This window comes from Salvelinus sp. IW2-2015, linkage group LG26 (assembly GCF_002910315.2).
Source record: "Salvelinus sp. IW2-2015 linkage group LG26, ASM291031v2, whole genome shotgun sequence".
Lineage (NCBI taxonomy): Eukaryota > Metazoa > Chordata > Actinopteri > Salmoniformes > Salmonidae > Salvelinus > Salvelinus sp. IW2-2015.
In genome coordinates, this window is record NC_036866.1 from 35,164,881 (window position 1) to 35,180,565 (window position 15,685).

At 42.6% G+C, this 15,685-nt stretch overlaps 1 protein-coding gene across 1 annotated transcript in view; it reads left to right on the plus strand.

Annotated features, from left to right (window-relative positions):
* Positions 1-15,685, plus strand: part of ppfibp1b (PPFIA binding protein 1b) — an 86,392-nt gene that overhangs the window by 58,659 nt on the left and 12,048 nt on the right. Inside the window, exons 19-23 of the mRNA XM_023971103.2 lie at positions 1,443-1,602; positions 2,700-2,837; positions 3,023-3,173; positions 8,168-8,279; positions 8,561-8,649. Coding sequence (XP_023826871.2) covers positions 1,443-1,602; positions 2,700-2,837; positions 3,023-3,173; positions 8,168-8,279; positions 8,561-8,649 — 650 coding nt within the window. The remainder of the gene's footprint in view (positions 1-1,442; positions 1,603-2,699; positions 2,838-3,022; positions 3,174-8,167; positions 8,280-8,560; positions 8,650-15,685) is intronic.

The following is a 15,685-nucleotide window of genomic DNA, read 5'->3' on the forward strand; positions in this document are numbered from 1 at the left end:
GTGTTTTCTATCCAATATTAATAATAATATGCATATATTAGTAACTGGGACTGAGGAGCAGGCCATTTACTCTGGGCACCTTTCATCCAAGCTACTCAATACTGCCCCTGCAGCCATAAGAAGTTAAACTAGACATCGGGCCGTTACCGATGTTGGCATTTTTAGCTAATATCGTCCGATTCCGATATGTTCACTGATATATCGTGCATCCCTACTTCCATTAATTGTTTTTAACCGGTAGTGGGTTACCTTCAGACGAGTCCCGTGGGGGTCGTAGAACAAAACGGAGAACACCGTCATGTTCGTGAGAGCCTCATCTTCCCATAGAATGCAGACCAAACCGTTCAGAATTTTAGAAGTATATCCAATATACCCAATAGCACTAGTGTAAATGAATGACTATTATAAACAATAGTTTTTAATCCTTGCCTCCATCTCCTCCCTTCTTCAACATGCTCCCTTTGATGATGTAACATTTGCATGATCTGTATCTGTAGCCTAGTATGCATACTTCTCTGGCTATACATTTTATCCGGTTTACAAAGATACAAAAATGATGCTAAAAGCCATCATCTCTGCTGAAATTAAATACCAAATGTCATTCTTGATGAGCTGCACTTCTGCAACTGCGTGATAGTGATTGGGAGTTGACTCCATAGTAATCGATTCCTTGCCCGTCGACTCGCATTTCTCCGCTAGGAATCGACTCCTAAGATTCAGTATTTTTGCAACAGAGGAAACTATTTGCCCTAGTCTACTTCGAGAACATAAACTCTTGCATCTTTCACAGCAAAGAGAGAGCGATGGGAGAGGCACAGCCAGGTATGGGTAGGCATGTCGGCCACCAGGTAGACAGACATGGGAGTCAACGGGCAAGGAGTCGAGGAATCGATTCTTTTGGAGAAACCAGAGTGCCTTAATTTTGCTATTTGAACTGTTATACCAGTGACAAGTAACTGTTACTTAAAATTCCGTAACTGTCACAGCCCTATCGGACGCTACAGATGTTTATGTGAGATGTCTCCTGGTCTGACAAACAGCGCTGTATCTCTGCCACTTTCCACCGCAGTTGCGGAAGGCCGACATCGGGTAGCCCATGCAAAGAATAGATCTCTAGCTTAAACAGACAGATTTTTATGGGGATTTAGAACATTTTTAATTAGCGGGTTATAACAAACCAGACTGTCAGGGTATTAGTGTTGATGCCATCCCCATGATCTCACTGTCTGGGAGTTGCCCCAGCCTCTGACCCTGGGAAGCAGATATCTGTGCATGGTTTTGTCTGAAATGGCACCCTATTCCCTATACGATGTACTACTAACCAGAGCCCTGGACAAATGTAATGCACTACATAGGAAATAGGGTGCAATTTTGGACACACCCCATGGCTGTCACCTTAGTCAGCATTGTAGCATGGCGGTGCTGATGCCTTGTTTGTACAGCTGAGACCGTGCGAGAGGGGGGCACTGACCATCTGGACCTGGCCGGGCTACCCCAGAGGTCAGCCATCAGCGACAGCACCAACACACTGACCAGTGTGACCTCCACTACCTCTCCCGAGGGCAAGAAGAAGTCCAGGGGAATCAAGGCACTCTTTGGAAAGTGAGTGTTAAATATGATTGGTACAGAACTCTTGATGACACTGGCCTAAACATCTTTGGGATGCGTGGGTCATATTTATGAGGCACCAAACGGAAGGAAACTAACTGAAAGGGAGTGATTACTTGAACTTGTCCAATACAAAATGCTTGTTTCTGTTCCAAAACAGAAAACGAAACAAAACAATTAATCTTAATCTGATTTTGCTTGCAATATACAGTTGAAGTCAGAAGTTTACATACACCTTAGCCAAATACTTTTAAACTCAGTTTTTCACAATTCCTGACATTTAATCCTATAAAAAATTTAGGTCAGTTAGGATCACCACTTTATTTTAAGATGTGAAATGTCAGAATAATAGTAGAGAGAAATTATTTATTTCAGCTTTTATTTCTTTCATCACATTCCCAGTGGGTCAGAAGTTTACATACACTCAATTAGTATTTGGTAGCATTGCCTTTAAATTGTTTAACTTGGGTCAAACGTTTCAGGTAGCCTTCCACAAGCTTCCCACAATAAATTGGGTGAATTTTGGCCCATTCCTCCTGACAGAGCTGGTGTAACTGAGTCCGTTTTGTAGGCCTCCTTGCTCGCACACTCTTTTTCAGTTCTGCCCACACATTTTCTATAGGATTAAGGTCAGGGCTTTGTGATGGCCACTCCAATACCTTGACTTTGTTGTCCTAAGTCCATTTTACCAGCTTCTAAAGCCATGACATCATTTTCCAAGCTGTTTAAAGGCACAGTCAACTTATTGTATGTAAACTTCTGACCCACTGGAATTGTGATACAGTGAAATAATCTGTCTGTAAACAATTGTTGGAAAAATTACGTGTCATGCACAAGTAATGTCCTAACCGACTTGCCAAAACTATAGTTTGTGAACAAGAAATTTGTGGAGTGGTTGAAAAACGAGTTTTAATGACTCCAACCTAAGTGTATGTAAACTTCCAACTTCAGCTGTAAGTAACAGAAACATGTTTTGGAGATGTATTGTTTTATTAAAAAATAGCTTTCTGCAGTGTTACTCCACCATAAGTGCACAACTTTCAACCATGACCAGACTTCATTTATTTATATATATATATATATTTTTTAAGGCTGAGGAGAAGTCAGTCCACCACGTTCAGTCTGGATGACAACCTATCAGAGCCGGTCGAGTTCAAGAGAGGCGGAGTCCGGGCCACAGCAGGACCCAGACTGGGATGGTCCCGTGACCTACAGCAATCACCCAACACGTTAGTGTGCATGTGCAGTCACCTTGAATTAATGAGAAACAACAAGTTAGTGTGCACAGTGCACTCCCCTAGAATAATGATAATAAGGAAGTTTAATTTAAACTAGTTGGATGTTGCGCACTACAATGGTCAAGTCATTCAGAAATATAAGCCAGTGTGTCCTACTGTAATTTTCTCGCTTGTAGTGACTTGGACACCCCGTTTGCCCGCTGGTCCAAGGAGCAGGTGTGTGACTGGCTGCAGGAGCAGGGACTGGGGCTCTACCTGAACATGGCCCACGTGTGGATCTCTTCTGGACAGACTCTGCTGCAGGCCTCACAGCAGGATCTAGAGAGGGTGAGTACTGAGCAGGAGAGATTGTATCTCAATGACTAACCTGTATGAATAAAGGTTAAATGGAACGAAAAAACACCTGTACACCGCAGTACAGCCATATGTTATTATAAACTGGGTGGTTCGATCGCTGAATGCTGATTGGCTGACAGCCGTGGTATATCAGACCGTATAATCTAGAGGCGACAGAAACGCACACCTATTTAGGCAAGGTGCTGGCTAGCGGAGTGGAACACTTAAAAAAATAAAGGAGAGCCGCACACCCTAGGAGCTCAGATGCAAAAAATGTTATGTCCAATGTTTCGACAGACAAGCTGTCTTCATCAGGGTATAATGACAAACACTGCGGGATGACTCATTTATATAGTGTCAAAAGACACACACAAGTGTCTAATCATGGCCGGGTGTAGCCTGATATCATTGGTTAATTCTCATATATTAAAATAGCATACAAAAAACAAATGGATAGCATATGATCATAGATACAATTTGGCTTCATAAGCCTACAAACATTTACAATAGCAAAATCACAAGAATGGCTTCAGATCAAAGTCGAGACCGAAGGGAGCAAGGATCTTTAAATTAAAGATCCAGGCAGCCTCTTGTTTTAACAATAAATTGTCGAGGTCACCCCCTCTCCTAGGGAGGGTGACATGTTCGATGCCAATATAACGTAGAGACGAAATCGAGTGGTTTTCTTCCAAAAAGTGGGCCGCAACTGTGCAAGTCGAGTTTTTGCACCTAATGGTGCTACGATGCTCCGAGATACGTACTTTTAATTTGTGCTTTGTTTTACCCACACAATTTTTACCACACACAATTTTTACCACAAGGACAAGTTATAAGATAAATAACTGCCTTATTAGAGCACGTGATAACACCTTTGATTCGGATCTGTTTCCCTGTTTGGGGGTGTTTGAAGGATCTACATTTATAAGTACCATTGCAATGAGCACAGCCTTTACACTTGTAGTTTCCATCCAGTAGGGGTGCAAATACACGTGCAGGGATATCTTGGGGTGGTAAATCAGAGTTTACCAATTGATCTGAGGTTTCTGCCCCGCGAGAATACGACCAAGGGAAGGTCTGAAAACACATTACTAATACTATCATCGGATCTTAGAATGTGCCAATGTTTGAACGATTCTCTTAACTTGTTCAGAGCACTTTGAATAGCGAGTAGTTAGAATGCTTATTTTTGTGAGACTGACCTTGAAAAAGGTCATGTTTTGAATTTTCTCAATGGCATTATTAATCTGACCATTTTTGGTACCCCCTCTCCTTGAATTTTCTTTGCGTCTGTCGAAATCTGATTGTTTTTTACAAATTCTTTTGATTTGACAGAATTGGCTGTCGGGCAAACTGTTTCTCAATGGAAGTGGGTGACAACTATCAGCCCTCAACAAACTGTTACGATCAGTAGGTTTCCTGTAAAGATCAGTGTATAGAACATTATCTTCACACAAGATCAGAAGATCAAGAAAACTGATTTGACGTGTATAAGATTGCATAGTAAATCTCAGATGCTCAGAACAGGAGTTAAGAAAAGCATGGAACTTCTGGTGCTGTTTTGTGTCACCCCTCCATAGAACAGAAATATCATCAATATACCCTTTCCAAATAATGATCTTAGGCAAGAAAACATTTTTGAGAGGATTGAAAATAGACTGTTTCTCCATGTAACCCACATACAAATTATCATAGTTGGGAGCCATGGTGGATCCCATAGCAGTACCCTTCGTCTGAATAAAGAAATAATTTAGAAACATGAAGTAGTTGTGTGTGAGTACTATTTCAGCCAATGTTATGATGCATGCACTGGAAGGTAGTTCATTGGGGTCACGTTGCAGAAGAAAATGTTCCACAGCTTCAATACTGCCCTCGTATGGAATATTGGTGTATAACAACTCAACATCAAAAGTAACTAACAAAGTATTATCAGGGAGAGGATCGAGAGATTCAATAATAGAGATCATACTGCTGGTGTCCTTTACAAAGGAGGGGAGCTGTTCTGCGAGTGGCCTAATAAAAAAGTAAACAAAAGTCAGAGGGGCCGTTATTGCATCAATGCCCGCTACAATAGGGCGCCCTGGAGGTTTTGTAACATTCTTGTGTAATTTCGGGAAGTATAAAAAGTGGCGATTTTAGGGTGTTGAATTGCCAAAAARTCATGTTCTTTTTTTGGTTATCTAACCAGAACTTAAATACCCATCTAGGACAGTAAAGATGGTGTTCTGAAATTGGGCAGTGGGGTTACTTCTGAGTTTCTTGTAAAAGGTGTTGTCTATGACACCCACATRAACTGTCCTATCCATGAGTACAACCGACCCACCCTTATCAGCATGGCGGGTAAGGACTGACGTATCGGATTGTAAATCAAGCAAAGCTTGTTTTTCATCCTTAGGTAAGTTATGGAAAGATAAGTACTCCTGTTTGTTAAGGAGATGAACAACATCTTTTTCAACAAGTCTACAATATGTCTCAATAGAGTGATTGCGATTGGCTAGAGGTACAAAATAACTCTTCTAAAAGGAGTCGGAGTATGTGCAGGTGAGCAACCTACATGTTCAGTAGAAGTATCACGATTAGGGGAGCTAAAGTATTCCCTTAAACGGATGTTTCTAAAAAATAAAATAAAAATCGTAAACATGTCTACCTTAACATCAAAATGGTTGCACTGAGTTGTAGGCACAAAAGATAACCCTTTATTAAGCAAGGAAACATGGGCAGGGCTCAATATCTTGCTTGTTAAATTAAAAACACTCAGTCCCGTGGGTTCTGGGACCGTGTGAACGGTCCCCTCTGCCTCTGGTAGTCGTTTCTTCTTACCCCGTCGGGTGCGGCATCTCATCGGTGCCCGCGGCCACCTCCGCCCTTCCGTCGGCCCAGTCTCTCGTTGGATAATAAACTGTCACTGGAAGCAGATGAGGCGCTGGTTGTAGAGCGTTGGTCAGACGGGGTGGATAGAAGGAAGCGGCTTCCCTCCTGCGTTTGTCATGGAGAGGAGGAGCAGGACCTCTTTTATCAGGGTTTCTCCAGAAGTAGACTTTGTCCTCGGCCTTGTCTTTTTTGTGTTGGTTGAATTTCTTGATTTTAAGTTCCTTTATTTCTGTAGACAACTTGTCCTGGAGCGCTTGGTTAGTTTTCATCGGTTCATTGAATATGCCATCATTAACAGCTCCTTGCAGAGCTGTGCGTTTCTCTTCAATCGTGTTATCCATTTCATTAAAATCCTTTTTCAACTGGTCAACAATTAATGTCATTAAATCAATCGAGCATTTGTTCAGGATGGCACACCAGCGCTCACAGAAAGCATCTGTGCGCTGTACCAAATATGATTATTTTTGCCACCTGAGTCCCCGTGGAATAATGCCTTGACGCACATAATCACTAAGAGTGACTATATGTAGATGCGTTCTCGTCTGGCGCTTAGATAAATGAAACAGTTCTTTCGAGAGGTCAGAATTGCCCCCCGGCATGTCAAAAAGGGACTCCGATACAATTATCTTATCACGCTCCCTTTACTTTGAATATAGCCGATCTTGTTTGGGTCTTTGACCAGTGTCAGGAAAATAATTATCATTCGGCATCGTTTTAGAGATTTTTGTCGGTAGGGTGCTGTTTACTGGGTAACAGAATAATCTATAGGTGAAAGAAACGCACACGGTATACCACGGGTATGACAACTTTTATTTTTACTGCTATAATTATATTGGTAACCAGTTTATAATAGCAATAAAGCACCTCTGGGGTTTGTGATATATGGCCAATATACCAAGGCTAAGGGTTGTGTTGTGCTTAAGAACAGCCCTTAGCCGTGGTATATTGGCCATATACCACATCTCCTCGGGCCTTATTGCTTAATTGATCCCCTATGAGGCATTTTTGCCCCATTAGGCTCAGGGTTGAAGCAACCCTGGTTTAAAACACCTATTGATGAAGTCAAAGCCAGAGGCTATGTATTATTGTACCGTACTTAAGGACCTTAAAAATCAGACAAATAATCCTGTAAGGCAGCGATTCTCAACTGGTGGGTAAGAACCCAAATTTGGGTCGCGGTACGTTTTGAATGAGTTGTGGGTGTTTGAGTATTAAAAGAATACTCCAGTCTGAATTTAGAGTAAACAACTTAAACCAGGTAAAAAGTGATTACATTATTTAATCTCTCAACAATTTTTCTTCAATCACAGTATTTTCAATATACGCTGAGTGTACAAAACATTAGGAACTCCTTCCTAATATTGAGTTGCACCCCTTTTTGCCCAAGGTGTCGAAAGTGTTCCACAGGGATTCTGGCCCATGTTTTCTCCAATGCTTCCCACAGTTGTGTCAAGTTGGCTCGATGTCCTTTGGGTGGTGGTCCAATCCTGATACACACAGGAAACTGTTGAGCGTGAAAAACCTAGGAGCGTTGCAGTTCTTGATACAAACCGGTGCGCCTGGCACCTACTACCATACCCCATTCAAAGGCACTTGAATCTTCAGTCTTGCCCATTCACCCTCTGAATGGCACACATACACAATCCATGTCTCAATTGTCTCGAGGCTTAAAAATCCTTATTTTTTTCCTTCTACGCTGATTGAAGTGGATTTAACAAGTGACATCAATAAGGGATCATAGCTGTCATATGGTCAGTCTGTCATGGAAAGAGCAGATGTTTTTAATGTTTTGTATCCTCGGTGTAATTCATTTAAAAGTATTCTATATTATGGCAGAATTGTTGATGCATCTCAGCATCAGATTACAAATGTTCAGATCCCATATATTCCATCAAATATTCACAGCACTTTATTTTGAACCTGCCTCTTTTTTGTACTCTGTAGCTACTCTGGCCAAACATACTGTACTTTGTAAGCAGTTCATCAAACGGATGGAAGTAATCCTTGTTGTCAGGCTAACTGTGTCTCTGTTCTGCCCTGGGGGTGTGGCGTATAATACACTGACTTTGGGTGGTTGTTATCTCTGTGTGCGCATTTGCACGTGCGTGTGTGTTTAGGAGCTGGGCATCAAACACCCGCTGCACAGGAAGAAGCTCCAACTGGCCCTGCAGGCTCTGGGCTCTGAGGAGGATGACAATAAGGGCAAACTGGACTACAATTGGGTGACCAGTGAGTAGATGAACTGCCAGTATGGGGGTCAAGGTTTTATACTGGGGTTTTACTATGCCTTATGTCATCTCATGATGTCTAAATTATATGGTGGGTGTTTTGAATGAATTGTAATCCAATTTACTAGTTATAAATTTGATTCAAGTGTATAAATTTGATTCAAGTGCTCTCAAAATGCAAGTTTGATTTCTGATGGCAAAATTGACTGGCAGGTTGGCCAATCTCACTCTCTTTCTCGCCCTCTCTCGCCTTCTCTCCCCCTCTCTCGTCTCCTTCCTCAGGGTGGCTGGATGACATTGGCCTGCCTCAGTATAAGACCCAGTTCGATGAGGGGAGGATGGACGGCCGCATGCTGCACTATATGACAGTAGTGAGTCAGACCGACTGACGGTCGCGCACACACACACCAATATTCCTGTCCTCAGGCCATGCATGGGTCTGATCAGAGCCACAGATAGAGAGATATATCGTATGTCTCTGGGCATAATGATCACACTGCTAGTTCACATTAGGCTGAACAGACTGAACAGCGTGGATTAGTAACACTGGAGAAGGCATAGTCTTACCCTCTGTGGACGCAATCACTACACAATGGCTTGATATAAGACCGCTCACAAAAACACTTGCCATGTACCACAATACTATTTGTTTTTTTCCATCGCTTTCGTGCAATTTTCACAAGTACAGTGCCTTCGGGAAGTATTCAGACCCATTGACTTTTTCCACATTTTGTTACGTTACAGCCTTATCCTAAAAGTCATTAAATACATTTTAAAAATCCTCAGCAATCTACACCCAATACCCCATAATGACAAAGAGAAAACAGGTTTTATTTTTTTTTGCAAATGTATGAATAATAAAAAAACGATACCTTATTTACATAAATATTCAGACCCTTTGCAATGAGACTGAAAATTGAGTTCAGGTGCATCCCTTTTCCATTGATCATCCTTGAGATGCTTCTACAACTTGATTGGATTCCACCTGTGGTAAATTCGATTGATTGGACATGATTTGCAAAGGCACACACCTGTCTGTATAAGGTCCCACACTTGACAGCACATGTCAGAGCAAAAACCAAGCCATGAGGTTGAAGGAATTGTCCATAGAGCTCCGAGACAGGATTGTGTCAAGGCACAGATCTGGGGAAGCGTACCAAAACATTTCTGCAGCATTGATGGTCCCCAAGAACACTGTGGCCTCCATCATTCTTAAATGGAAGAAGATTGTGTATTACTTTGTTAGTTACAGCGAGCAAGGACAACCAGCACCATCGATCATAGTTGAGTTTTAATGTTATTCCACCATTGCCTCACATATACCACAGGTGTCATAAGAGTGTCGTAAACCATCACTCAGAACCCCAGCAATACATCTTCCTTTTCTTTCTTCATATATAATGTGTTTTCTTTTTTTTTATACAAACATACACATTTCATCAACAAGCAATGTCAATTCACAAATATCAATTCTTCTCTGTTTTCAAATAGTCAATCATGAACATATCAAAACAAACTCCAACAACTCAATGAGTCAGTCTTTGGTCCATTAAACATCACCACTGAATATTCAGTCTTTCTGGAGGCCTGCAGGCCCTCTCAGACCTGCGCAGGGTCTGAGTCTCTGTGTCCGAAGCTTCTGGCCACTCCTAGTACCTTCTGTCACATCCCCACTTGTTCTCCATTCTTTTTTCTGTGTGTCCAGTGTCCTGAGCGTCCTCAAACGTCTCCTGTGTTCTCAAAAGGTTTTGTCTATTGCGCCGATACACAGCCCCATCTTCTGTCCTGACTGTATATGATCAAGGCGCAACCTCCAATACATTAGCCTTTCTATCCCATGAATTCGAACCCCGAATTCTAACCACATCCTGAGCTGCCAACGGTAACAACACTCTAGCAGTTTTGTCATAGTAGAATTTATGTCTTGCCTTCAGCTGTAGGGCCCTATAACTCATGGCTAATGGGCAGTCATTCAAGCAGAAACTAGGCAACCTGGAATGCAACTTGCGTCCCATTTTAAGATTTCTGCAGGTGACCGGCCACATTCCAAGGGCGCTGTTCTGTAAGACAATAAAGCCAAGTATTGATCAGTCCCACTGTGTGCTGCCTTTTTTAAGAGTCTCGATTTGCACGCCTTTTTTTCAGCCTTCCCATTATTTTTAGGATATAGCGGACTAGAGGTTATATGTCTGAACTCATAATGCTCTGCAAACATCTAAAACTCACTGCAAGCAAACTGAGGTGCATTATCAGAAACCACCACTAGGGGGAATCCCATGCCCAGCAAAACAATATTTCAAGTGCAAAATGACAGTCTGCTCTTGTGCTGGACAAGAGTGCAGTCAATAGTCAATAAATAGTCCTTACCATTGCAGTGAAACAGGTCGACTCCAACCTTCTCCCAGGCCGTGGTGGGTACTTCTCCCATAACCATGGGCTCATTGGGCTGTCTATAATGACATTTGAGATGTGTCACAATTTCCCACCATTTGGTCAATAAAGGGACTCTCTGGCCCTTCGCTTACATTTCTCAGCTCCCAGATGTCCTTCATGTACTCTCTTTAGCATCTCCTGACGCATTAAAGTAGGTATCACCATTCTGTTATTCTTCAACAGCACCCAATTGACCACTGACAGCTCTGCGCTGCTCTGCTTACAAGAGCCTTTTTGCCAGCCATTTTCCAGATTATGGATCACCTTGCAAAGAATGGGATCTGTTGTGGTCTCTAAAGCTATTCTCTGGCGTTGCTGCTCAGAAACAGGAAGTGACTCATGACCATATCCACATGCAAGGCAACCTCTTCCTCCATAGACTCCTGATTGAGGCTGATTTGGGCCACCACTGATGGAGCCCTTGAGAGGGCATCTGCTACCACTCAAGTTGACCCAGGCACATTGGTTAGAACAAAATCATAGCGTTGCAACCTCATCATCCTTTGAAGACGAGGAGGCATGTCATTCAGATTTTTTTGAGAGATTGGAATAAGGGGTTTATTGAATCACCTTTAAGCCATAAATGTAACAGTGAAACTTCTTACAACCAATGAACAACCCTAGGCGCTCCTTTTCTATTTGAGCATAACACTTCTCAGCATCAGTAAAAGAACGGGCTGCATAAGCCACAGGCTTCCACACACAGCACTGCTCCAGTGCCATCTTTGGAGGCGTCCGTGGTCACCTGAGTAAGCCTTGTCAGGTTCGAAAAAAGTTAGCACTTGCTCTTCAGCCAAAATGTTCTTTACATTGTTCCACTCTCTTTCATGTTCTCTGTTCCACGAGAACTCTGTCTTGTCCTGAAGGAGTGTCCTTAAGTTCACTGTTTTAGCTGACAGATTTGGTAAAAAAATTCCCAAATAATTGACCATACCCAAAACCCGCTGAATGTCTTTCCTATCTGTGGGATTAGTCATCTCCCTCACCGCGTTGACCTTGGTGTGATCAGGCTGCACACCCTCCAATGATAGCCTATCCCCAAGAAATGTGATTTCCTTCACACACAACTGACATTTAGCCCCATTTAGCTTCAAACCATGCTTCTGAACCCTCTGCAGATTATTTTCCAACTGCTCATTGTGTTCCTGAATAGTGGACCCCCAGACCAGAAAATCATCCACATACACACAGACTCCCTCTAACCCCTCAATGACCCTTTCCATGGCCTTGTGAAAGAGCTCAGGGGCAGAACTTGTGCCAAAAGGTAACGTCTTGAAGGCGTATCTTCCAAAGGGGGTATTGACTGTACATAGCTTGGTACTGGCTGCATCCAACCTCACCTGCCAGAATCCAATTGAAGCATCCAACTTGGAGAAATAGTGTGCAAAATAGCTGGCGCACATTATCTCATCCCTCTTAAGAATCTTAAAATGCTCCTTTTGGTACATTTATTAAGGTCCATACACACTCTCAGGTCGCCATTCCTTTTCCGAACAAACACCATGAAATTGACCCAGTCGGTTGGCTCCTCTGTTTTCACGAGCACATCGAGTTTCACCATTCTTCCCAACTCCTCCTTTAGATCCTTCCGTAGCGGCACCGGAACTCTGCGGGTTGCATGAATCACTGGCTTGGCATTCTCTGTGAGGGTAATCGAGGGAATGAGAGGTAATGCTCCAAATCCTGTGAACACATCTGAATATCTTTGTGCAATCTCCTCACCATTTTGATTACTTGTCACCCAGCCAGTCAAAGTCATTAATGGTGTACACTCGCTTAACCAGTCCCAACGACTCACATGCTGTATCCCCAAAAGAGAATCATGCCCCTCTGGTACAATCACAAAATAAGTGTGTGGCTTCTTGCTTTCCGCTTTACAGTTAGCCGACACAAACCTTTAGTGTCAATTGCGTGGCCGTGGTACGCWTTGAGAGCCACAGCCTTTTGCATGATGACAGATTTGTGCTTTAACTCATGAACATCCCTCATATTAATTAGGTTGACTTTAGCTCCTGTATCCAGCTTTAAGGTCAACATTGTACCATTGACCACTAGTGGTACAACCCAATCGTCACCTGTGTTGGTTCTTGCCCATCCTCCATGCAATCCACAGTGCCCACAAACAAATCACTTTGTTCATTCTCCTCCATTTCAATAGTGTGAACATTTTGTCTCCCATACTTGTCCTTTGCAAAAACAATGTTTTTTTCCCTTGCACTTGTAGCAAAATGTCCCAAAGGCAGGACACTTCCTGTTCTGGTGCCTGGTGCCACACCTGTTAGATTCATATTGCTTGTGAATCCTTTGATCAAAGTCATATTGCTTGTGGCTCCTTTGCTCATAGCGCCCCCTTGTGTCCTTATCTACAAAATCCACTGCTGCGCTTTCCACCTCCATAGCAGTGCTTGCTGGTGTGGAGCTAAAGGTTTTAATATGCAATTGTGCCAGCTCATTTGCCTGACATATATTTTTACTGCACTGTCCAAATGTAACTCACTTTCCCACAGCAATCTTTCTATAACTCTGGAGTCATTTATACCTAACACAATCTTATCTTGAAGCATAGATGAGGTTAGGTCTACAAAATGATGTCTGTGATTTTAATTTCAAATCAGTAAGAAGGCGTCAAACTTTTCACCTTGCTGTTGTATACGATAGTGAAACACAACGTTCATATGTCTCATTCTTCTTAGGTGAACAATATGCATCAAACTGATCCAGTACCTCCGTGAACTCGTTTTTATCCTCCTCATTTGCAAACGTGGAAGTATTGAATATATCGATTGCCTGTGTACCCGCTATAGTAAGAAAAATAGCAACTTTATGTTCATCCGGCTCCTTCGTAACTCCAATGGCAGACATTTTCAGCAAAAACCGCTGCCGAAATGTTTTCCAATTCCCATCCACATTCCCATCCAGCCTCAAAGCCTCTGGTGGCTTGATTACATCCATAACACTTACATAAACTCCAACATTCACAGAAAAAAACATGATTTCCACTCCTGGTACCATGTATTACTTTGTTAGTTACAGCGAGCAAGGACAACCAGCACCATCGATCATAGTTAACTAGTTTTAATGTTATTCTGGCATTGACACACATAGACCACAGGTGTCATAAGAGTGTTGTAAACCATCACTCAGAACCCCATCAATACAGTTGGGAACCACCAAGACTCTTCCTAGAGCAATCGGGAGAGAAGGGCCTTGGTCAGAGAGGTGACCAAGAACTCGGTGTTCACTCTGACAGAGCTCTAGAGTTCCTCTGTGGAGATGAGAGAACCTTCCAGAAGGACAACCATCTCTGCAGGACTCCACCAATCAGGCCTTTATGGTAGAGTGGCCAGACGGAAGCAACTCCTCAGTAAAAGGCACATGACAGCCTGCTTGGAATTTGCCAAAGGGCACCTAAAGAAACAAGATTCTCTAGACTGATAGATCCAAGATTGAACTCTTTGGCCTGAATGCCAAGCGTCACGTCTGGAGTAAGAAACCTGGCACCATCCCTACGGTGAAGCTTGGTCACCACCAGCAACATTCTGTGGTGTTTTTCAGTGGCAAGGACTTGGAGATTAGTTAGGATCGAGGCAAAGATGAACGGAGAAAAGTACAGAGATCCTTGATGAAAATCTGCGCCAGAGCGCTGGGGCCAAGGTTCACCTTCCAACAGGACAACAACCCTAAGCACACAGCCAAGACAACGCAGGAGTGGTTTCGGGTGTCCCAGCCAGAGTCTGGACTTGAACCTGATCAAACATCATTGGAGAGACCTAAAAATAGCTGTGCAGCAACGCTCCCAACCTGACAGAGCTTGAGAGGATCTGCAGAGAAGAATGGGAAAAACCCAAGAAGACTCGGCTGTAATCGCTGCCAAAGGTGCTTCAAAAAATACTGAGTAATGGGTCTGAATACTTATGTAAATGTGATATTTATTTATTTTTTCTCTTTTTTTCATTGTCATTATGGGGTATTGTGTGTAGATTGAGGAGAATAAGGCTGTAACCTAACAAAATGTGGGAAAAGTCTGAATACTTTCCGAAGGTGGGGTGTGTGTGTATACAGTAAACATGTTTCCAAAATGGAGTTGCTGGTGTCTTTTTGATGGGGGTTTACACTGCTTTACTAAAATGTAATTGGCCAATACAGTACTTTATTACTGTAAAATATGCCATTTACTTAAAAGATGCTTTTATCCAATGGGACAACAGTGAGTCTAATACGCTTTCGTATGGGAATCATAAGTACAATACTGTTAAATACAATGCATGATTACAATACAAAAAGAGCTTCTTGATATCAGGGCAGCGATTACTTACCCTGTACTGGATTCATTTTTCTTCGAGTCTGATGGGAGGGATTTACTCCAGACACCCGACAAGGCCCTCATTCGCAGGAGGAAAAGACGGAGGTATCGTGGACGATGGTCCGGGTGCCTTGTAAGGATCTGTCGCTGAGAGGGTAATTGACCTTTACCATCAGTTCTATTAGCCAACTTACAATCAATCAATAATAAAATAGATGAACTACGAGCACGTATATCCTACCAACGGGACATTAAAAACTGTAATATATTTCACTGAGTCGTGGCTGAACGACAACATGATTAACATACAGCTGGCAGGTTTTAAGCTTTTTCGGCAGGATAGAACAGCAGGCCTCTATCTGAGGTAGAGTATCTTATGATAAGCTGTAGACCACACTATCGACCAAGAGTGTACATCTATATTTTTTGTAGTTGTCTATATACCACCACACACCGATACTGGCCCTAAGACCGCACTCAATGAGCTGTATACGGCCATAAGCAAACAGGAAAACGCTCATCCAGAGGCGGTGCTCCTAGTGGCCGGGGATTTTATTGCAGGGAAACTCAAATCAGTTTTACCTAATTTCTATCAGCATGTTAAATATGCAACCAGAGGAAAAAAATTCTAGACCGTCTTTACTCCACACACAGAGACGCGTACAAAGCTC